The 24,268-nt window shown below is 36.1% G+C and overlaps 1 protein-coding gene across 7 annotated transcripts; it reads left to right on the top strand.

The window, feature by feature from the left end:
• Nucleotides 1–574: 574 nt before the first annotated feature.
• LOC127453932 (retroviral integration site protein Fli-1 homolog) lies at nt 575–21,849 on the top strand. 7 transcript variants are annotated; one of them, XM_051720738.1, is made up of 10 exons: nt 575–742; nt 8,854–9,059; nt 9,613–9,779; nt 13,150–13,353; nt 13,575–13,646; nt 16,278–16,346; nt 16,445–16,507; nt 16,623–16,670; nt 20,631–20,714; nt 20,860–21,849. In XM_051720738.1, exons 1-10 carry the CDS (start codon nt 725–727, stop codon nt 21,381–21,383), a joined length of 1,455 nt encoding a protein of 484 aa, XP_051576698.1. In that variant the 5' UTR covers nt 575–724; the 3' UTR covers nt 21,384–21,849. The 7 variants fall into 7 exon arrangements, with proteins under 7 accessions (XP_051576698.1, XP_051576697.1, XP_051576703.1 ...); XM_051720737.1 differs by having other exon boundaries at nt 9,610–9,779; XM_051720740.1 differs by lacking the exon at nt 575–742 and adding an exon at nt 846–992 and having other exon boundaries at nt 9,610–9,779.
• The last annotated feature ends 2,419 nt before the right edge of the window (nt 21,850–24,268 follow it).

Genomic DNA, 24,268 nt, shown 5'->3' with positions numbered 1-24,268 from the left:
ATAGGCTTTATAAAAATTTTGCAACAGCCCAAATAAGTCAAACCAAGTTTTTCTTCATTACTTTATTGATTAGTAATAATAAGTTAATAAAATAATCAATTAATACATAAGGAGGGGGAAAGAAGTTATAGGGCTTTCATAAAAGTGTAGCACTACTATGAGTGGGAGGTATGGTTGCATGTTGTAGCCTACAACATAGAGTTGTTAAAATCCTCCAATTCAGATTAGAACATCTGAAGATCTTTCAGTTTCTAAATTTATGTATTTTTTGACCTAAAATAGGAAAGCAGCAAAACTCTTGTAAACTGTTAGAAAATAAGACAGATCAAAAGCATAAACGCTAAACAAAGTGCAGGACGTTTTCTCATTCTTTGCGAATTCTGATTACAATCCTTGAATTTAATTCAGTGATTTTGATTGAACATATATTCTGAGAAGTTAGTGCACGAAGATTAAGATTTCACCAATAAGGAACAGCGCTCGATGCTTTTGTGTGACTTCACTTCCCAAATTTAGAAAGGAGAGCTCAAAAAAAAAAAAAAAAAAAAGCGTTGCCATCCGGTTATGGTCTAAGCGAAAATAGTTGCAGCAATGGTTTGCGCCGATGACTAAATGCGCCTGTGCACACAAGTAGATGCGTTTCAGCTGGGTTATCAAAAAGCCTGGGTTTATAGAACTTGAGTTTACCAAAGTATTTTCTTCATGAACTCCACAGAAAACTGCAATGGACTGTACTATTAAGGTAGGCGGTTGATCTGGTTTATTTGTCTGTTCTGAAAATGAGTAACGAGTGCGCAACCACCCACACTTAGTGCGACTACTGGTGAGAGAGGCAAGGCGGTGATGCAGGTCCCCACTCTTTCCTTCTTGTACAAAATTTCCTCTTCCTTCCCGTTCGTGGTTGAATGTCGGTTCTTTAATAACACAAGAAACCGCTACAACTTTTAGACTCAGATAAAAAACGAAATGGTGTCCAGAGCGCGCGAGAGAGGGTATGCACAAATTTGTGATTCAGTTTATCTGTTTATTTTTTTGTAACAGTTACTGTCTAGTATCCACAATGGCATATTTCATGAGCGGTTAAGTGCGTACAGCTAACCTCTTTTACTAGTACCATCATAAGATCGAAAGAAAACTGAAGCAAACGAAAGCTGGGAAATAAAATACCGAATTTCAAATATGGCACAATTATGGCGGGGCGCTCTCGAGGCAGGTGGCTTTATGGCGCCAACAACATGGAATACTGGAGACTTTAGAAATCACGGATCGAATTGCGTCTGGTATTTTTATTTTGTATATTTTCAACTTGTTAAAATGGGCATGACACATTGCAAGAGCAAATTTCGTTTATATTCACTGTTATGAAATGCTTAAGTTGAATTTCTTAGTATATAATTTGGATGGTAACATGCATGGCTGAAAACTGTGGCAAGCGGGGCTGGTTGTGTGTTTTATTCACTAAAATCATTCAAATCCAAGTATTTTAGTGAATGAAACATGCAACCAGCCAGGCTTGCCACAGTTGCGTGTATTATTCGTTTAATTTTAATCATTCAAATTCAAGTATTTGCCGTTTAATAAAATAAAAAATCCAATAGTGTACTTAATTCTTGAGCCATTTCAATTATTATACGGCTTTTTTAGTTTGAATGTTTTTGATTTATGATTATTATACATTTTATTTTAGCGTTATAATTATCTTCTGTTGTCTAATCATCTAATTGTGACTGTATTTCGTTTCAAATGGACGTGGTCCTCAAATAATAGCGCCAATAAATCCACAAGTGCTTTTAAATGAGTAATGAATAATAGAGGCATTAGGAAAACAATCTCATTGACATTTTCTAGCTAACACGGTGAATGTGAAAGCATTTAAAAATCGAACATCAAAGTTGTATTTTTTTATTTTTTATTTCTGTTTGCGAAAATTGTGATTCAACTTTATGCAAAGATCTCTAGACTTTATATCCCCTTTGTTAATAGTTATTACAAGAATTCCTGCGTTATGTCTGTTTTTATTCCACGCCTGATTAAGTTCTTTAAGGAATAATTCATAGCAAAGTGCTGGGCGCTTGTCAGGTGTCGTTATCAGAACTCAGCAGGCTTCCTGTCTCAAACCTCAGACTTTTCGCACACACTTCCGCACACTCTGTTCGAAAAAAGCAACCAAGACTGACAAAACAAAATTGATTCGATAGATGTGTGATGCCAATCCATTGTTCTACATTTCAATTAAATTTACCGGACAATTAACCGAAGCGAAATCGAACGTGCGTTTTGGCGTCCTATTACTCTCTTTAATACAGACTATCATCAAAAAACCGCCCTCTCCACTTGTACACCGATGTTGTGGATTAAAAACTTGTGAAAACCACAAAGTGTTTTTGCAGCTCAAAGCGCAGCTGCGTGTCTCTTTGCAAAATCAGCATGCCTCAACGTCAACTTCTGCTTTCTTTCACGCTTGCAAACTGACAATGACGAACATCATAACCGTTAAAGTTTTCTCTTGATTAATAGGCTACTTCTGATTCATGAACAATTTTTAACTCTCCCGCATTAAAAGTCATACTTCTAAATAGACTATATCTTTAATAATTAATAATTACTAAACCTAACTATAACATACATTACAGATAGAAAATTATTAGACTACAACAATGAGATTATAGCTACTATAAAAACTATTATTATTAGTTGTTGTTGCAGATTTATAGCTTTCGATAACAAATTCGTTTATGTTCCAATGTACTTAATTATTATACCTAAATTACTAATTAATTTCACAAATCAGTAAAGAATAACGTAGCCATTATATACGTAATTAAACATGCCCAAACGAAACAAATTAAATTATTTATTCCTTCAGATGCGGTGCATGGTATGCCTTAATGACGGTTAATTCACTAAAAAAAGGTGTAGGAAACGGTTAATTAACGGGTTCACACGTCAAAAGTAACAAATCAAAAATTGTATCCAATATTTTTTGAATCAACGTTAAAGATTTACATTTATTATAACATGTTTAAGGAATCGCACAATCATTTAGGCCTATATGTAAAACTATGCAAGAATTATCAATAATAATATATTTCAAGTGCGAAATTATTAAACACCACAACACTGAAAGCTTGCAAAACAAAGATACAGGCTACAAACATGGCAAAAGCTTAGCTACAAAACAATCACTTGCACCCTTTTAAGAGCACATACAGTAGGTGCATTAGGGTAATCTGGGACATTTATTGCACTGCTGACTTCTGCAATTTGCTACGATTTTCACCCAAACGCTTCAGACCAACAAATTAGACTTTACCATGACAGTCTAGCAAGAATAAGGTAAAGTTAGCAATTACTTAATTGGGATGGAGAAAGAAATGTATACCTCACAGATGTCCCAGATTACCCTAATTTACCCTATAATGGTTTCATAACCTGCTTGCATTTTCAAGAATTGCTCTTATTGGTGCTTCCTGTAGCATGCATCAGATTCTAACCTGTTCACCTCTGAGAAATGAGAAGAGACAAATGAGAAAAGAGGCTACATCCCAAATGTTTTCTACAATTTTCTAAAACTCACAGATTATCACTGAAATTTACAGACTGCATTTGCAAACTTGCAGGCCTATTGGGGAATGTGCTCCACCCTTTGAGGGTGATTTGCTTTTTGATTAGTTTCTGTGCAAAACCTCAAGAACATAAAACACTGAAAAGCACTGAGGTCATTTTCAAGAAGTGCAAGACAAAGCTCCATGCAGTATAACTCTGCCACAAGATCTCTTGTGACAAAATAATGAGAATTAATTTCACAAGATCAAGTTGAGGTCTGTTGCAATTGACTTGCAAACACTGCATGTGTCACAGGCACCAAGTGGCTCCAAGGACATTACAACAATAGCATCATTCTTCTGTGTGTGTGTGTGTGTGTGTGTGTGTGTGTTTTTTGTGCATATTTCTTTTTGTTGTTTTTGATGTGAGATGTGCATTCATCTCATTGACCTTGACATTTGTGCCAGTTTATGTTTGCTAAAATATTGTGCTTGGTTTCTCAGCAACAGAGCTTGATATGAAACTTATTGAACAGGAAGTCAGTTGTGGCATTGGTGGCCACGTTAGAGTATGTTTATGTACATCACTTTGGAGGAGAGAGCAGTAGTATGTGAGTATGTGTGTGTGTGTGTGTGTGTGTGTGGGGGGGGTTGTGGTTAAAAGCTGCATTGGTGCTTAATTATTTTAACTGCTGTAGAAACAACAGCCATTAATTTAAAGCCATGCTGATGTGGCCTTAAATGTTTTGGGTTTAAAACTGAATAACATATCTTCAAAATGAGGTATTTAGATATCAGTTTGTACATTTTCATATATTCAGTCTTATATAAATTTTTCTGATCAACCTCAGGTGGATTTTCAAGTTTACAGCGCTACACAACAACTGCTGCACAATAATTTTAGTGCATCAGGTACCTCACCTACATAGAACAGAACTAAGTTTAACCTCATCTGTGCCATCTTGTACACATGTACATGACACAAAGATTTGCAAATACATTCAGACTGGGTGGTGAAAGACTTCTCGAACTCTCAGCTTGGCCTTGTTTGAGCTTGCTTTCACTTCTCTACCAGTGCAGGACTTTTCATAGCATTTGATCTGTAATGTGCTCACCAAATATGGCTGATGGGAATTAGGAAGTGCTTTTCATAGCTAGGTTGATGAAAAGGTTGGGAAATGGAGCAAGGTAGGACGAATGAACTGGATAACACTGTTTAATATTAAATAAAAAAAAAATCAACATGGCTTGCATTTTATTTTGTGATTTGACAAACTTGGCTGGATAGCAGGAACTACACAGTGACAATGCTTCCCAAGCTACAAGCCATTCATAACTTAAAGAAACTACAGTCAAACTACTCTTTTGTAATTACACTACAAGTAACTACGAAGCTTTGATGCTATTAAAAGGAGGAACATGTTTACATTATATAACTATCAAATTACATTATACTATAAATCTAACATCAATTCTACAGAATTTATCCAGAACAAAACAGTGACAATTTCACTTAGGGTGACATTAAACAAATATAGGGTTGCAACATTAAACTGAACAAATAAATTCATACTAAATCAAAATACCTAACTGAACAAATTTATAGTAAATACAACTAATAAAACACTTTTATATGAACAAAAATAGTGATAAAAAGCTGCAATTTAAGATTTTTCTTCAAAGATGATGCAGTGACTTTTACGCAGGGGCTCAAGTGAATTTATTTGAACTGGTTCATTTAATTGAACTGTTGAAACATATTGATTCACTGGATTGGCGAATCATGTTTAACTGTTTCACCTACATGAACTGCCCGAACAAACCGATTCACTTAAATGTTTTGGATTTCCCATAAAAGACAGAGAGGATACTGTTGGATTATTATTTTGGTTTGCTTTGCTCTTACGTATGCAAAACAAATGTAACAAAAAGCAATGTAGTGTTTTGTTACACCATTACTTATTGTAAAATGTAGCTCATTACTGGAAAAGCTACACTATTGTGAAAATATTGTAACTGCCTAGTGCCTACATTGAAGTTTAACAGGTAAAAAAGTTAGAGATATGAAAAAAAAAACCAAAGAAAAAACAAACAAAAAACCAACCATCAAACAAACAAACAAAAAACAGAGCAGCGTAATCGATTCAGGCTTGACTCGCCTGAAATATACACACACACACACACACACACACACACAATATATTATATTTTACTGTATTATATTAAATTATATTAGGGCTGTAAATTGATTAAAAAGTTTAATCAAATTAATTACATGATATGCCAATTAATCGAATTAACTGCATATATAAATATTTGCTGAGAACAGCCTTCAAATATCAATAACTCAATATATATATATATATATATATATATATATATATATATTGATAAATAATAATAGTTTAATTTAAATAAATTACAAATATAATAGATATAAATATAAAAGTCCAGATAATTAAAATGCATTACATTATTGTGACAGATGAGTAACGTATAAGACAACACAAAATGTGGCTTTAGAAGGCAATGTATTGTATATTTCCAATTTATTAAACATATGTCCAGAGCAATCTATTTTGAAACTGATTTCATCAATCTGTTCAAGATAGATTATAATTTAAGGGTGCGTCAAAGTACACGTGAGTCAGACCGACGCTTTTGGAATGACTCACTTTGGTTGCGTCACGTCACAAATATAACATTTTTAGTTTGTCTAAAGATCCCTATATTCGGAATTGTGCTCTGTCCAGCTGTGTTTGAACGCAAGAAACCATTTTCATTCTGTCGCTGGCGTGGAGCAAGCCTGTGTGGTTTGTTATTTGTACAGCTCCATGTTGATTTTAGCTGGAGTTTCGCTTACTGCCCCCTGCTGAAAACAGGTGGTAGGCTACTTCAAGCTTGAATTGCTATTCTTTATTACGGTCCAGGGACATGAATAATCGCATAATTTTTTTAAAGCTCAAGTATGTAATTTCTGCGACACTTGCATCACCGAATGGAATTGCAAAAATAAACAATGTTTTCAAAACAGCTTTTCGAATATGCCCTTCCTCTGCTGTAGTTCAAACAGTCAGATAGTCACGACTATCTAAGCGGGTTGCTCAAAACGAACACAGGACTTGTTATAATGCCACATAGACAGTGTTTACAGTTTGAGAAAATTATTCTATGAATGGCTTACTTATAGTTGTCTCTACATATTAAGATGGGAGTGAAGTATTTTAACACAGAATTAACTGAATTAACATGTTAAATTGACAGCTCTAATATATATAGATATATAAAAATTTACCACAAAAGCAATGGGTATATGGATTTGTTAGTAAATTATGGCAGCATAACCACTGAAATATATTCCTGAAAAATATTAGCAATACTTTAAATTTAGATGTTACAGTGTCAGGTGAATGCACCCTACATCAAGGCCTGCATCAAGGTTGCCTGTTTGGTGACCCTCAACCCTACAGCATTCAGATCAAATTTGTTTTTCAGCTTTAAATGACCCACATTTCTACCACTCCTCTGTTTCCTATCTCATGCCCCATGCCAAAAGGTTTCACTGCACATGGGGGCCAGATTTCCTGTGAGCCACCGAAAAAGCTCAGTGCTGACGTATTTCAGCTCTAAAGACAATGCTAAACCTCTCTAAACAAGATCCCTGAATTCATCCATAACACAAACATTTATTCACGCATAAACACTTACATACATTTGAATGTTTAACACTCCCTTTTGAAGTTTTAAGATAACACACCTAGTGTATACCATCTCCAAGGCTAGAAAGCAGACTACCAGAGTCAACTTTAAACACAGGAAGAAAACATATAGATCATGTCTCAACTCCTAATTTGACTCACAAGAATCTGGTGCTAAATCATAACTACCTGTGGGTTGAAAAGACACCCTAAACCATTTCAATAAACTGCACATTTTTAAGTTTCAATATTAATGTCCTTTCTAGCTGAACATTAGGTTGGTACATAAGTAAATGTTACAATCAGTTGTCAGTGGTGTAATTCAATAGTGTGGAAATCAGAAAATGTTTTGGACTCTGGCTAGTATTTCACATAATCCAAAAACTTTGATGGTCTCTTAGTAATTCTTTTTATAACGATTAGCAGTGTTAATCTCGTCAACATAAAAACAAAGATTTAACGTACTGTAGATGAAAATATAACGAGAAACAAATTAGTGCAAGATATTAACAGTGCACAAACGGAAGAAACATCTAGAAATAAATAATTAATCTAATCCAATAATCCAGAATGTTGGGTATTTCCACGTTTAGCAACGTAAACAAAGAGCTGAACACTGGCAAAATGAACCGGTTTATAAACCATTTAATTACCTCAATCTAATGCATGCTATTCATACATGAGATTAATCACTATATCCACATCATAAATGTAATATTACAAGTTACATCTGCACAGACAATGAAGCGAATGAACAGGTGAACTTAAACTAAGTTGTGTAACTTGCGTTGAATACACTTTCCATAAAAACGCGCCACACAATGAAATATCCAAAATTGGCTAAAACACAGAAAATTAATTAGTCTCTAAAACATGAAGAATACACAAAACAGTAACGTTTAATACATTTTAAAAATGTTTGATTAAAGTCTGTTCTGTTACAGTTTGACATGCATTTTGCAAAAAACATTATCAGGGATAAAATGATATCCCTGATAGCACACATACATCACCCATTTCATGTGTGTGTTTACATCTGGAAGACGTTTTTTTTTAACTTTGTTTGCTCATCTGCAATACGTCTAAGACTTATGTAGTTTTTCTCAGATGTCAATAAGACTAGTCAATAATGTCTGAGACGTTTATGATTTAGAACGTTTGTAAATCTGATCTTTTTAAGATGTTTAGCAGATGTATGAAAAGATCTAAAACAGACATTTCTGAGATGTACATGCTATATGGGATGCCATTTTAGTCACATTAAAATGGACTACAATTAATGAATATAACATCATGACATATTGACTAAATTAGGACATTAAAATAAAACAAAAATCGTGTGTAAAAATTAACACTGCCAATAAGATGAAGGTTCTTGCCTCAAATAAATTTTTAGGACAGCAGACACTGATTAGAAAGGCACAACATAGCGATAGCAGTGGAAACCAGTAATATCCATGTTCTGCCCTGAATTACTGACGAAGCAATCTTTCTATGCTTATGTTATGATTTTTTATTCACCGAGATTAAGTATGTGGCTTTAAGAAGCTGGACATGTAGGCCTAAGCATTTGTCATTTACAAAACCAGTGTGTGTTGTATATGTCACAGGAAGCTCTATCGGTGGTGAGTGAAGACCAGTCCATATTTGAGTCACCATTCAGTGGTCCCCAGGCCATGCACATGAAGGGAGAGATCACCTCACCTGCAGTATTCAGACAGGGTTCTGAAGAGAGCATAGAACCCACTGAGCCAGACTGGACAGGAACGGCAGCCCAGAACCCTGCAAAGAGAGTAGAACACATCAACGGAACCAGGTGGGTGGAACACACTAATGTGGATGAATGAATGCATCTTGAAAGGGTTAGCCACCCAAAAAGGAAAATTCGGACATAATTTACTCACACTTATGTCATTTCAAACACATGACTTTCTGTAAGGAGATGTTTAGAACAATGTCCGAGCTGCTCTTTTCCATACAATAACCGCAGACAAGCTCCAAAATGGACTCAATATTACCATTAAAGTCGTCTATACAACTCATACGCCACATTCCAAGCCATACAATAGCTTGTGTGAGGAATTTTAGGACATTATTCACAAAAAAAATAAAATAAAAACCTCCATCACATCTCTCATATCGGATCGGTCACACTGCAAGATCCAATAGCCTTCTGCATTACTGACGTCAAACCTGGTGGGACAATTCTTTATGTCTTCATATTTGAATGGAAATGAAATTTGAGACCAGTAGTAGAGGGAAAGATTTTCATTCTTGAGTGAATTAACGTCACATATATTAAGACTGCTCTTTCCCTCCAAAATTTATCTTTTTTTCCCCTTTAATTTCTTTAATCCATGCCATAGCAGAGAGTCCCCTGTGGACCGCAGTGTGACAAAAAGAACACGACACATGAGTAACAGTGATGCAGGCCAGTTGGCCTACCAGGCCTCCTACCCTGAACCACGGAGTAGTCCGCAAACTGCCACTTCACCAAGTAATGTGACAGAGGAGAAGCGGGTGATTGTACCAGCAGGTGAGATGTGTAATAAAGTGATTTTTTTTTATTTATAAACTTCAGCATAAAAATGGCATTCAAAAACCATTTTACTTATGTAATGTGACATATTTAAGAGTGAAACAGGATATTCAACGAGAAAAAAAAAAATGTTTTAGAGGGGTTGAAAAATATCCTTGGTGACTAGGGTTTGGGAACTGAGAACTGGGTCTTATTAGCCCCTTTCCCACATACAGTCCCATTACTTCACCCTTAGTTACTTTCTAGATGAGAACTATTAAGAGGAACAGGCACACCCGAGGAGACTTTTTGCTGCATTCGCATGCACAAACCTAAACCCCGTAGTAACATCATCTAGTCTCGACCAGTTTTCTTCTGATGTTGTTTGCATGTGCAATTCAGTAGCAACAACACCGATGGAGGATGCCAGGATCTGAGCTACACTTTTGTTAGGGCTATTTTACACAAACTGTGTCTTCAGGTTCCAGTCTTTACACTGGGTGCGTGAGAAGTCAGTGGAAAACATATTGAAAATGCACCATAAACCTATTTATTAACACAATCTTTTACAATAAAGACTTTTATGACTCAACCTTAAATTCTGTACCAAACTACTCACCCATTGATTTGAAAAGATGTCTTGATGCAAGTTAACCACTCAGGCACGCAACACTTTACTCATGTAGGTGGGATTTTATTATGGTTACGTTTATAATATAACCTAACCCTAAATACTCACTCTCGATAAACATATGTCTGTTATCCCAGGAAAAATTCAATGTAGTAATCCAAAAATCAGCACCTCCCACAGTCCCTCTTCTCCCAAAAAGTTCCTATCCCGGAGTAGGAGCTAAAAAGTCCTTATAAAGTTCCTTTAAATGGCTAAGAGGAACTATAGTTCCTCATGTGCGAAACCAGGGGCGTATATTCCGGGGGGGGGGGGTGGGGGGGGGGTAACAATAATCAATAACCAATAATCAAAACAAGCAAGTACATCCCCCCCATTATTTATACCATGATAAATAACATTTATGCCCTTGTGTGAAACAATGAAAAGTACTAGCTCTGAGTAAAAGAACCTAAAACAGGCTTTAGTTCCTGCTGTGGGAAAGGGTCTATTCAGAACCAGTTCCATTTTTCAAAAAAATACAAAACCGAATGATTTACTTTCGGCCCTGCAAAGCCGAAACATACCAGCAGTCTAATTCCCGAATGAATCGGGTTCTTTTGAATCTACAGCGCAAAACATTCAGTGTGACCAGTGAAGCCTGATTCCAAAACAAATTGAGTCAATCTTTTGACTCTATACCGCAAAACATACAGTGCTACCTCCCAAAATAAATTACTCTTATAAGTCTGTTACTTATTCATTTGATCATGTCTTGAAATGCACCAAGAACTATTCATGTGTTATGTGTACGGCTCGTGAGATTTAAATCAGAGACATTACTGGATGGTTGTAATGATAAAGATATTGTAAAGATATTTAAATTTACACATTGAGTTTTGTAGTAATTAGTGGCATTTTATAAAAAGTAATGAATTACTAACATCTTATTTAAAAAGCCTGTGTAAACATTGGAGACCTGTTTTTCTAAGTTTCAAACTAAGTTACCTTAAAAAAAATAAATAAAAAAAACGCTGTTAATAACGTGACACAACCAAAGTGAGATGCTCCTTAAAAAAAGCCTACTTCTGACAAATTGACAAATTGAGTTGCAAAGGCTTATATTCAGTGATACAATGTAATGCATTGCCTAATGAATGCTGTATTTATCTGCCACAATAAAGTATTTTATTTATCTAAATTATTATATTTTTATCGACAAATATTGACATGCAATTAAGAGTGATTAGAAAAATCAGAATTGTAATAGTTAAATTCCTTACGATTCCCATCCATATTGGTGACATCATACAAAAAGAAAAGCGGTTTCAGAGGCGGAGCAAGTTATTACATTTTGATGAAAGATTACAAAGACAAACATTTTATTTTTGGAATTAAGACCAGGAACGTGTATTAAAGATGCATTCAGTAATTTTTTGATATGTCATCTTGGACATTTGATTCACATTACACCTAGGGGCCTGGATGCAGCATCATTCAAACACGATAGATTCCAGTTACATATGCTATTGTAAAAATTCACAATTCAAAGTTATTAATGATTAATTCATGATTGAAAGTGTCCAATAATAGGGTGGTTGTTGAGATGAAGCAAACTGTATTTGGCTGGTCATATGATTATAATATGGCAGCCCCTATGAGGGGACCCTTTCTATGTAGAATAAAACAGCTTTTATAAAGTTACTGATATGACTGGAGTCTTCATCTCATGTGTGTGCTCATGATTTCATACGTTTCAGAATTACTATTAATTTATTCTTTGAACTTTAATGGGGGAAAAAATTGCAGAGTGTACCTTTAAGAAAGTAAATAGGGTCAATTTTGATTTCATGTTGTCTTTAATTTAAAGTTTGTTTTGCATGTTAAAAAGGGAAGCATTTGAGTGGTGGAGAAATAACTTGACTTAGAAATTGGTAAACTCCAGATTAAACCCATGAAGAGGATGTGTAAATGTGTCCACACACACACACACACACACACACACACACACACACAGTAATTATACAGTAACCACATGGTCTTGCATTACTCAGGAACTGCATGTGTATTGTGGGAAAAAGACAGGTTTGTAAAAATGTACAAAAAATATACACAGTGATGCACCGATGTCCGTCCTTCTTCCTGGTCTTCTAGATCCCAGTATTCAAAGCCAACTCCGCTGACTAATCTACAAAAGATTACACAGATCCCAATAGAGATAATCACTCTTTACTCACAAACCAATTAGGATGCCAATTTATCTTTAGGGAGACTTTTTGAAGGTCATTGTAACATCATTAAAAGGCAAAACAGTGGAGTAGCACTGTGCATTGTGAGACAATGAGTTTTTGGGATTCTTTCTTATGAGTCACTCGGACCAAACAATTATAATGCACATAATACTCGGATATGACAAAGTTCTTGTAAAATAAAGACAAAGGAGACTAATAGTACAGAAACCATTGTAAAAGTAAGCAGTAAAGTACTTATCTGAAGGGGTTCCTGTAGCTTAACTGGTAAAGTATGGCACTAGCAACGCCAAGGCCATAGGTTTGATTCCCAGGGAACACGCAAACTAATAAAACAATTAAGTCATTTTGGATAAAACATCTGATAAATGCATTAATGAACCTGAACATAAAACCTTACCTTAGTGAGAGCAAGGACAATAGTAACAGAGCAGCTGGGCATTGACTTTTCATTTACTTCTAGTTTGAACTCATGTTTGCTGTACCACCTCTCAAGCACTTGTTCCTCATTCTTTCTTCTGTTCTCTTTAAGACCCAGAAGTATGGACACAAGACCATGTGCGGCAGTGGGTAGATTGGGCTATAAAGGAATATGGGCTATCAGATGTGGACGTGTCCCTCTTCCAGACCCTGGACGGAAAAACGCTCTGTAAAATGTCCAAAGAGGACATGATGCGTCTCACTTCCGCATACAACACAGACATCCTGCTCTCTCACCTAAACTACCTCCGGGAGAGTAAGAAACATTGCCCGTAATTCCATATGAATAATCCATTACTAATTGTTACATTTCTCAAGAACACATCATGGAAAACCATAAAGCAGTTTTAATCATTTCAATTTCTAAACGTAGGTTATTGTTAGTACATTCTGGAAATTATGTGTCTATTTATATCCATACAGTAGATAAACAGGGCCTGTTTTTTTTTTTGTTTTTTTTTGCTGTTCTTTACTCAGGTAGTCCAACTTTTTCCTACCCCACAACCCCAACCAATACGCAACCACAGCCTAGACTACAGGTGAAATCTGGTAAGTAAAAATGTAATAACGGGTCCAAACTGAGCTTTTGCCATACCTGCCAATGATGAGTGCGTTGAGAATTTCTTACTGTCCATAAAACTTTATTTTGCATTAATTTTGTATTAAGAACATAAATAAATATTTTGTATATAAGAATAATATATATATACACACACACACACACACACACACAGATCAGCCGCTATATTGTGTAGGTCCCCCTCGTACTGCCAAATCAGCGCCAACCCACATTTCAGAATAGCATTCTGAGAATATATTCTTCTCACCACAATTGTACAGAGCGGTTATCCGAGTTACTGTAGACTTTGTTAGTTCGATCCAGTCTGGCAATTCTCTGTTGACCTCTCTCATCAACAAGGCATTTCTGTCCACAGAACTGCCGCTCACTGGATGTTTTTTGTTTCTGGCACCATTTTGAGTAAATTCTAGAGACCGACTCCCAGGAGATCAGCAGTTAGAGAAATACTCAAACCAGACCATCTGGCACTAACAATCATCCATGCGATTATCTAATTAGCCAAATGTGTGGCAACAGTGCAGTGCATAAAATCATGCAAATACGGTCAGAAGCTTCAGTTAATGTTCATATCAACCATCAGAATGGGGAAAAATATACACACAGTATATATATTTGTCCTTATGACATTGAGATTATTTAGCTGTTTATTTCCAGGGAAATTAGAGACAAATAGTGTAGGTCTTTAGTCATGTTTTCGCCCAAGTTACTAATTTACGCAAAAAATCTGAATATCGCATAAACAATTTGCAAATAAAGAAAATTGTTTCCAACCTATGCGTTTAAGTGAACAAAATCGAACTTCTTTGGAAATCGCGGCAAAATAGAAATAAAAATGGGAGTTGAAGCCACTGTGGCTCTTTTATTAAATGTAATTCATTTCTTACGGTTCAGAGTGCGCAGACAAAATGCTCCGACATACTTCATATTTGCAAGCGTTCAGCATTATGTCCAGGACCGAAAGTGTCAGACAGTTCTGGGAAGTAATAGTCAATCATTTTGATGACAGGCTTTGGCATTTCAGAATAACCAGAGCAACATTTGAGATGCTATGTGATACTGATGATAATCTGAGTCAATTATGTATTCATGTGGCTTGTTTAAGGGATAGTTCACCCAAAAAGGAAAATGTTCTCATTTCACCCTCATGCACTCCAAGATGTGTGTGACATTATTATAAGAATATTTAATCTCTGTAAATCCTAACAAATTTGAAGCTCCAAAAAGCACAGGCAGCATAAATCCATAACATTCCAGTGGTTAAATCTAGATCTTCAGCAGCAATGTGATAAGTGTGGGTGGAAACAGATCAATATTTAAGTCCTTTTTTTACTATGAATTATCATCCCTGCCCAGTAGGTGGTGATATGCACTAAGAATGCAAAATAGCAAAAACAAAATAAAAATGTGAAAGTGGAGATTGAGTAAAAAAGGACTTTTATATTGATCTGTTTCTCACCCACACCTCTCATATCGCTTTAACCACTGAAGTCATACAGATTATTTTTATTCTGATCTGTGTGATTTTTGGACCTTCAAAGTTCTGGTCACCATTTACTTTGTATGTATGGACCCACAGAGCTGAGATATTCTTCTAAAAATTTTTGTTTGTGTTCAGCAGAAGAAAGTAAGTCATACGCATGTTGGAAGGCATAAGGGCAAGTAAATGATGAGAGAATTTTCATTTTTGGGTGAACTATTCCATTAAGGCAAAGCCACATGACTTTTTTGATGCACTTCATTTATTCCTTTATAAATTCTATAGGAATATATTTACTAAATGTGTTTCCATTGTAGTTTATGCACATCTTCTAACTGAATAAAAATGTATCCAACTCAAGCGAGCGTAAATGTTTTTATTTGCAGTTTGGATATGTTATTCGCATCTTGATGTTTCAATCCAGTTGTTTTTATGCAATATCCCAAAATTTGCATAAAATAAGTGGTTGAAAACCCAGCTATTGTGTCACTTTGATTTAAATAATTTCTTATTTCTCAATTCCTTATAAAGTTACTGACCACTGGCAATTTTTTTTAACTTGCCAAAGCCAATTTTAACTCACATTTGCCAGGCGTTAATTTTGGATCCTGACTGAGGATACACACTTGGTTGATGAGGGTTTTTAAGGCAGATAATTTAAACTGTTCCATATAAACTGTACAAGTCAGCAGTCTGAAATAATGTCAAGGCCTAAAAATGGAGGGGTGAGAAGTGCTATATGAACATTTAAAAAAAAAATAATTTATGAGTATCACCCCTAGTGTTGCAACGTTTTTGAACTGTTGCAGTTTCAGACAGGAAACAGCTGCATCAGGACAGGAAATAAGGGGAGTAGATCTCAGGTTAGGACACAATTGACTATTCTGTGGCAAAAAGAATTGGCTGAAACAAAAGGACATTCACCCTGAGGAATTGTGTGCCATCTTCAGAACTTCTTAATGTTTTGCTATTGGCTTTGTTCTGCCCTATGCTTTTCCTTAGGGACCCTTAATGCAAAGCTTCCTTCCTTCAACGGCTGCCTTTCTCCTTACTCCTTAAAACCATACTTTCCTGTGAAATCTCCCTTTGTTAACTGTTCTTATCTGGCTTTGCCTTGGCACAGAAAACAGCTTTGAGGAGATCACCAGAAGGAATAGTTGGTCCTCAAGTGCCTTGCCAGCTGTTCCAAAAGGTACACTTACTCTGAATCTATAAAGCATAAACTTACATAATTCTATTGCACAAAATTGTCAGCTTTTTAATCAAATCTCACCTTTTTTTAAATCACAGGTTCTCCAATCGAGCATCAGCACAATACCAGAATTACAGAGCCTCCACAGAGACTTCCCCAAGGTTAACACATGCACCTTTAATTCATCATTCAATTAAACTGCTCTTATCCATTATGTTGTTTCAACTCATCCCGAAATATCTAGTAATCAGTATTGTACATTTGCAATCTTTGCAGACCCCTACCAAGCATTAGGTCCAATCAGTAGCCGCCTAGCAAATCCAGGTAAGAACTTTCATCCAATGTACATTATGTATAACTCAAATGATAAACAAATGTGGCCTTTTAGAGTATGTATAACCTCTTTGTAGTATACACAGCTTGGGCACAAAGTTGTGTTTTGTTCCTTCTTAATTAAAGCATGATTAAGACTATGGGCCCTAATTTAAGACTGCTTAAGCGCAGTGCGATGCGTGATACCCACAAAGTCAGTGGACATGGCCATAAAGCTTTGGTATTTTGGTGCAAGCATGCGCTAAGTCTTAGGCGTTAATGGGTTGGCAAAATGACGCGTGCAAAGCGTGAATGGGTTTGGTCAAGTGCAATTTTATTTGGAGGTTCTTTTCCAGTTATTGCGCTGTCTGCATCCTATAATATTCAATTTCCTGTCAAGCAACATTGATATAAATGAGGACAGCCCATAAGAATTCAGTAGTGTAACTGGGTTGTGCAGTGACATGCTCTTTTTATACGCGCAGAAAATGTTGTGCTCCTTAGGACTAAATGGATGTAGGCAGTTAAATTTAAAGAATGTAATTTTAACTAATCAATTTGATCTAAGGACACACAAAACATGGCTAGTATTAAAAGTGATCAATAGCTCATGATATCATCTGCTGGTGGAATCCTTAAACTGTAAGGGAACAGAGTTTAGACTTCGCAATGAGAATAGATGTGGTTCTCTGGCCTCTTAACTAGGCGATCTGTAAAATACATTTCAATGCATCGATTATCATTACTATATTAATACCCAATGTAACCATCTCATATTACAAAAGCCTTCTTGCAACAGACACTGAGCGGAGCATGCTAGATTGAAGGGAAAGCATGCGCACTTTGAAATTAAGAAAGTTAATGCGGCCGAGTTCAATCGGCAAACCTACATAAGATAAAATGGATGGATGGATGGTGACGAGTTCAGCTATCTTTGCCATTATTCAAAACTGTTTGCATCAATTTGATCAAAGTAAGTTCATTGTTGTTACCTTCTCCTGATTACGATATATTACAGGTGCATCTCAATAAATTAGAATGTTGTGGAAAAGTTCATTTATTTCAGTAATTCAACTCAAATTGTGAAACTCGTGTATTAAATAAATTCAATGCACACAGACTGAAGTAGTTTAAGTCTTTGGTTCTTTTAATTGTGATGATTTTGGCTCACATTTAACAAAAACCCACCAATGTTAATATTGTTATGTTAATATTGCTTTTGTATCTCTAATTTTTTTTTTATTTCTCCATAAAACAGTTTAACCAAGCATATAACTTAGCTTAAATAAATAAACATACATTAGTTACGTTCAGACATACAGCAATTTTTAGAAATGTACCTACAATTTCCAGTTTAGAGGACATATGTGTGACCCTTTTGAAAATAGGTAATTTTTTCGTACAATGCAACGGACCAGGATATGATGTCACACGGGAGGACATCTGGTGTAAGTAAATAATATATCACAAATATCAAATAATATTATATTAGAAATGTTAAAATATATTGTCTACTCACTTTCCTGCAACAATAAAACACGCAACTTTAAAATATGTATTCTTTTTGAGCCAAGAGGTCAGTGTGTGACATTTCGATCTTCTTTTGGTCACACGTCCTCTCGTCGTACAAATTCATGGTTCAGAGTTCACCAAGCTTGAACTTTTGTTTGCAGTGTCGTATGACATTCCTTCGCATGAGCTTGCATTTCCAATCTCCCGTGTTTGGATGCATTTGAATGGGAGTGTTTGCATCAAGTAATTACTGTATGTTGCATCAGACATTATTCTTTATTCATATCGGATATCTAATATGCATGTAACATCTATATGCACCACATTGTATCTATATGCAACATTCATGTTTATAATGCATATCATATAATGACTTTTTTTTGTAAATATATGCAGCCACAAATACTGTATAAGCCAATCTTCCATGGTTCTCAATGCATCTGTGACTATAGAGCTCAAGTCTGGTGCATTTCTGTGCTGTCTAAATTAAGAATGTTCAGTAAAAACGTTGAATCTTTTTTCGAATCGAATCGTGACCAAATTTCAGATTTCATGATGTATCGTAATCGTTAGGTAAAGAATCATAATCGAATCGAAGAGCAAATCGTTACACCCCTAGTGTTAGCACATTGAGCTTTTTTTCTTTTTAGAAAAACAGCAAATTGCACCACTTTATTAACAAACTGTGCAATACACCCACAGTTAGCGTGCACACAACCACAGATAGCACAAGCATTCGAACTCGCCCTGGCACAAAAATTTCACTTCGAATTTAGCGCTCACAAAAATTTGATAAAATGCAGTGCAAAGTTGTTGCACGTAGCACTGCTTCTAGCACGGTCACGAAAACAGAGCTCTGTAAGTTTGGTTGAGTTATATTGCAGTTAGGAATTGTAACAATATCAGGGATACTTAACTAAATACTCTGGACAAGTTAAAAACAGACATAAGCAACAAATGTCCAAAGAAATAAAAGGAATAGATCACCCAAAAATGAAAATTGTCATCTTTTACCAACTTCATGTTGTTCCAAACCCATATTTTTCTTACAATGACTAAATGGTGACTTAAGTCTCCAATCACTCAAAGCGAAGTTCTTCTTTGTTCTTCTCTTTGAGCTAGAAGGACATTATATAAAGTAATATACACTACCGTTCAAAAGTTTGGGGTCACTTGCCTGAAATATTTCTCATGATTTTAAAAACCTTTTGATCTGAAGGAGTATGCTTAAATGTTTGAAATTAGTTTGTAGACAAAAATATAATTGTGCCACCACATTAATTTATTTCATTATAAAACTAAAATTGTATTTAAAAAGTATTATAAAAAAGTTTTTGAAATGGATGACTTGGACCGAATAATTAAGAAAAGCAGCCAATAAGTGCCCAACATAGATGGGAACTCCTTCAATACTGTTTAAAAAGCATCCCAGCGTGATACCTCAAGAAGTTGGTTGAGAAAATGTCAAGAGTACATGTCTGCAAATTCTAGGCAAATGGTGGCCACTTTGAAGATGCTAAAATATAACACAGTTTTGATTTATTTTGGATTTTTTTAGTCACAACATAATTCCCATATTTCCATTTCTATTATTCCATAGTTGTGATGACTTTACTATTATTCTAAAATGTGAAAAAAATAAAAAATAAAATAAAAAAGTAACCCTAAACTATTGAACAGTAGTGTATATGCAGTAGATTATGTGTAATTTGTCATGTTTATATTATGCATTTATGGCGCTAATGCTAACATGCTAAACATGCCCATAACATGCACCGGTTACCATGTTATTGTATTTTACTAAATCTTACAAAAATAAAAAAATAAAATAATAATTGACATGACATGCTCTTGGAAAATGTCTTTACACAAACGACCATACAGATGTAGGTCATAAGTTTGCACCAGTTCAGCAACTCTGCACTTCAGTGTGTTCATGTTGACTTATTTCAACTGAGTGAAAAAATCAGATGGGGGGAAAAGAAAATGTAGGCGCCAAAGTACGTGGAGCTCTGGGTCACACCCACTGACTTGGACTAATTGTAGTAAGATGGTGTTTAACAGCTGTTCCAAAGTTTTCTTAACATTGAGCTGACAAGCTTTTTCAAACCACTGCAACAAACTCAAAAACAACTTCATTTTGGCCAGATTTTGTTTGTAACGATGCCACACCCATTCGTTCTTTAATTTCTCTTGAAGTATATTTCTTCCTTAAGGCTAACATTTCTTCTAACATCTCTTCTGTGTTCCAATGAAGAAAGAAAGTTATATGGGTTTGGAACAACATGACAGTCAGTAAAGAATTTGAGACAGAATTTTCATTGTTGGCAGAACTATCTCTTTAAGGTTTGAAGTCTTTAAAAAAAAACAACAACAAAACAAACAAACAAACAAACAAACACAACAAACCAAGCACATCTTGATTAGTATGGTTCTGTTTGCCCAACCTTCTTCACACAGAAACGAAACCATTCCACACAAAGATCCGAACGACCAAACAAAATTCTAACAACCTGCCCGTCACCAGCACTGACAGGACAGTGGGTAGGTGACTGGCTGACCCACATTCTGTTTCCATGTACAACATACATTAAAAAGGTCACATTTGAAGACAAAAGTATAACAGTTTATTTCCTGCGTGCCTAAAAGACTGCTTTATTTTAAAGTGCTATTGTCTATTTTCACACAGGCTCAGGTCAGATCCAGCTGTGGCAGTTCTTGTTGGAGCTGCTGTCCGACAGCAATAATGCTGCCATCATCACTTGGGAGGGCACTAACGGCGAATTCAAGATGACTGACCCAGATGAGGTGGCCAAGCGCTGGGGAGAGCGAAAGAGCAAGCCTAACATGAACTATGACAAGCTCAGTCGCGCCCTTCGCTATTACTATGACAAGAACATCATGACCAAGGTGCATGGCAAGCGCTACGCATACAAATTCGATTTCCAGGGCATTTCTCAAGCCCACCAAAACCATCCACCAGAAGGTGGAGTGCTCAAATACCAAGCCGAAGTGCCTTACGTGCAGAGCTACCACAGCCACCAGCCAAAAATGAACTTCATGGGCACTCATTCAACCCCTATGTCCGTTACCTCTGGGAATTTTTTTGGGCCTCCGACCACCTACTGGAATTCCGCAACAGGGGTAGTGTATCCCAGCTCACCCATGCCACGACACCCCAGCACCCACTCACATTTGAACTCTTACTACTAAACGGCAGCCCGACTTACCATTAAACCCAATATCAAATTGATGGCCTTAATACTGATATATAGTAGTGTCCTTTTCAACACTTGTAGGCTATTCATTAGGTTGTTGAAGAACCATGGGTAAAATAGCAACTTTTGGGGGATGCTTATGAAATGAAATATCTGGTCAGTTTAAAACCTCTTGTAGCAGTCACATCCTTCAAGTTCTCCATCTTGTCACATTTCTGTACAGTATATATGCATATCAAAACACAGCTGTACTTATTTAGTGCTAAATTGTAAATATGTTTGCATGTTCCTTATAGGGCTTTGAAAAGACATGCCCAAAATCATGCATTTTCATCTCTAATGTTTTACATGTAATATTCTTTTTGTATGCAAGTGCCTTTGTACAGACTTTAACCAAATAACGCCACTCTCCTAAGTGTAACATTATATTTCAAAACAATAAAAATATGTAGCTCACTTCATGTTTTGGATGTGGATTGATTTTTATTACAGTCCTATAAAAAGATTGTGCTTAAAAGGCAAGAAATTCATTAAAGTTTGATTGTAATTTTATAGCATTTTTTACATATTCTTTATGGAGAATAATGCCATTATACCCCAAGTGAGCAAGCTAATGGTGATTCTGGTAAGACAAAAAATAAATAAAATAAAACTAACTTCTCTATACTTTTTAGTTTTTACATACAATATAATAAAAATGCATGTAAAATACAATTTCTAAAATGCAAAAACATATTTTTATCCTGGAGGAAAAACATTGAGACTTGGGAGAGGAACAATGAGTGAAAAATATTTAAAAGGGGATCCTGCAAATACTGAGGTCAAGACTTTGCATACAAACCCTTTCAATCTTTATCTAAAAGAAACATGGCAACATTTGAGAAGGCAGTTGACCTCTAGGTAAATGCTCTAAAATTTAAAAAGTGATAACTATATACACAAGGTTTAACAGGAGAATTGATGTAAATGAATGTTTTTGTATAAATTAATAAGCTTCACATTTCTGTATTTAAAGCCTCCAAAAATTGGCCCCATTCACTGTCTAGCTCTGGCCTCAATTTCTGTTTTTTTTTATTTTTATTTTATTTTTTTTTAAATAAAATTAGGAACAATTTGAAATAATTTATTTTGTGTTAATCAACATTATGCCACAAATGCTGTCGATTGAGCTTAACTTGTATTGAACCTGGAATATTCCTTCAATAATTCATGCAGAGGTTTAAAGGGATAGTTCACCCAAACATGAAAATTCTGTCATCATTTACTGACTCATGTTTACAAACTTGTATGACTTTCTTCTGTGGAAAAAAAGAAAGGATCATGAAAGTATCACTAAAGCAGTCCTATATTTAAAAAAAAAACAAAAAAAAAAAACAACTGTTATGCTGACAGAAGGGACACAAATGTACGCGCTCTACAAGACTGACATGCAGAAGAGCATTCAAATACCACACAGGGTTTAAATCCCATCTGCTAAAAACAGGAAGCTGAGTGTATAGCAGCCATATGATCAAAAGTGATCTAAAAACAAGTGAAAACATTAACACTTAAAGTATAATTAAGCTGTGAAAACTCACTCTTTGATCCTTGGACTGTGCTGGTTTCCACTTCCATTAACATGAATGGAGTTATTGAGGTTTGCTCTTCCTCAAGACTTGTGAAATCAGACTCCATGGTCCAGGGCTCACTGGTGATGATCTTGCTGGTCTCTGCAACAACAATCATGCCACCAACAATCATGCAACGGTCAAAATCACTGAAATCAAATTTTTTCCCCATTCTGAAGGTTGATGTGAACATTAACTGAAGCTCCTGACCCGTATCTGCTTATTTTATGCACTGCACTGCTGCCACACAATTGGCTGATTAGATAATCGCTTGGATGATTGTTGGTGCCAGATGGGTTTGAGTATTACTGTAATTGATGATCTAATCAAACCTCCATTCACCAAAGCCTGGTTTAATCCGAGGCTTTGGATACAAACTGACAGGTGAAGGTAAGGTGTGTGCATGGGGATATTCACGATTATCCCTTAGTGCCCGTCACTATTCAATTCAAAGGGCAAAAGCATAGAATAGAGGTGGCGGTTACTCCCTGCCTCACCCATCCACTAATTTTGGGAACGAATTGGCCAGAATATAAACTTTTTGTGGATGAGTCCTGTAACAGTGTATTGGTGTGTGGGGTGCAATTCGCTGGCTGGAGAGGTGGTGCCAGGGCTGTCTACGTCGGCTCCAGGTCAGGATGATGCCACAGCTTAGAGGATTTCCTGCAGGGGATTTCCCTCTGGAGCAGATGTGAGACAAGACCCTTAGGCAAGACCAAGTGAAAGTGATTGATGGTCAATGCCTCCAGCCAGACATTGCACTCTCATACCCGTATCTTTCTATTATTAAGGGTCAGTTGTATCGAGTGATGCAGGACACTCAGCCAAAAGGAGGATACAACCCAACTGTTAATACCAAAGAGCCATCAGGAAATGCTATTCCAGATGGCTCATCATAATCTGATGGCGGAACAATTAGGGCAAGAAAAAAAAAAAAAAAAACACTAAACCATCTAATGGCCCGTTTTTATTGGCCGGGCATTCACGGAGATGTTCGCAGGTGGCGTGAGGCATGCTGTGAATGTCAGCTGGTGAATCTGCCAGCCACCCCAAGAGCGCCATTGCATCCCCTTCCATTGATCGAGGTCCCCTTCAAAAGAATTGGCATGGACCTCGTCGGGCCATTAGAGTGGAAGGCATGCGGGCATCACTTTGTGTTGGTTCTGGTGGACTACGCAACGTGATATCTGGAAGCAGTGCCTCAGTGCAACATCTCAGCATGTAGAGTTGAGGAGGCACTCTTCAGAATAATCTCCCCAGTGGGGATTCCGAA

The sequence above is a fragment of the Myxocyprinus asiaticus genome, chromosome 16 (assembly GCF_019703515.2).
Source record: "Myxocyprinus asiaticus isolate MX2 ecotype Aquarium Trade chromosome 16, UBuf_Myxa_2, whole genome shotgun sequence".
Classification (NCBI taxonomy): domain Eukaryota; kingdom Metazoa; phylum Chordata; class Actinopteri; order Cypriniformes; family Catostomidae; genus Myxocyprinus; species Myxocyprinus asiaticus.
The sequence above is the reverse complement of the archived record's forward strand: the minus strand, read 5'-3'. Positions and strand labels throughout refer to the sequence as shown.

Coding starts and splice junctions, on each gene's coding strand:
- LOC127453932 (XM_051720737.1), top strand. Junction 16,347..16,444: donor CTTGCCAGCTGTTCCAAAAG/GTACACTTACTC, acceptor TTTAAATCACAG/GTTCTCCAATCGAGCATCAG. Junction 16,671..20,630: donor TAGCCGCCTAGCAAATCCAG/GTAAGAACTTTC, acceptor TTCTTCACACAG/AAACGAAACCATTCCACACA.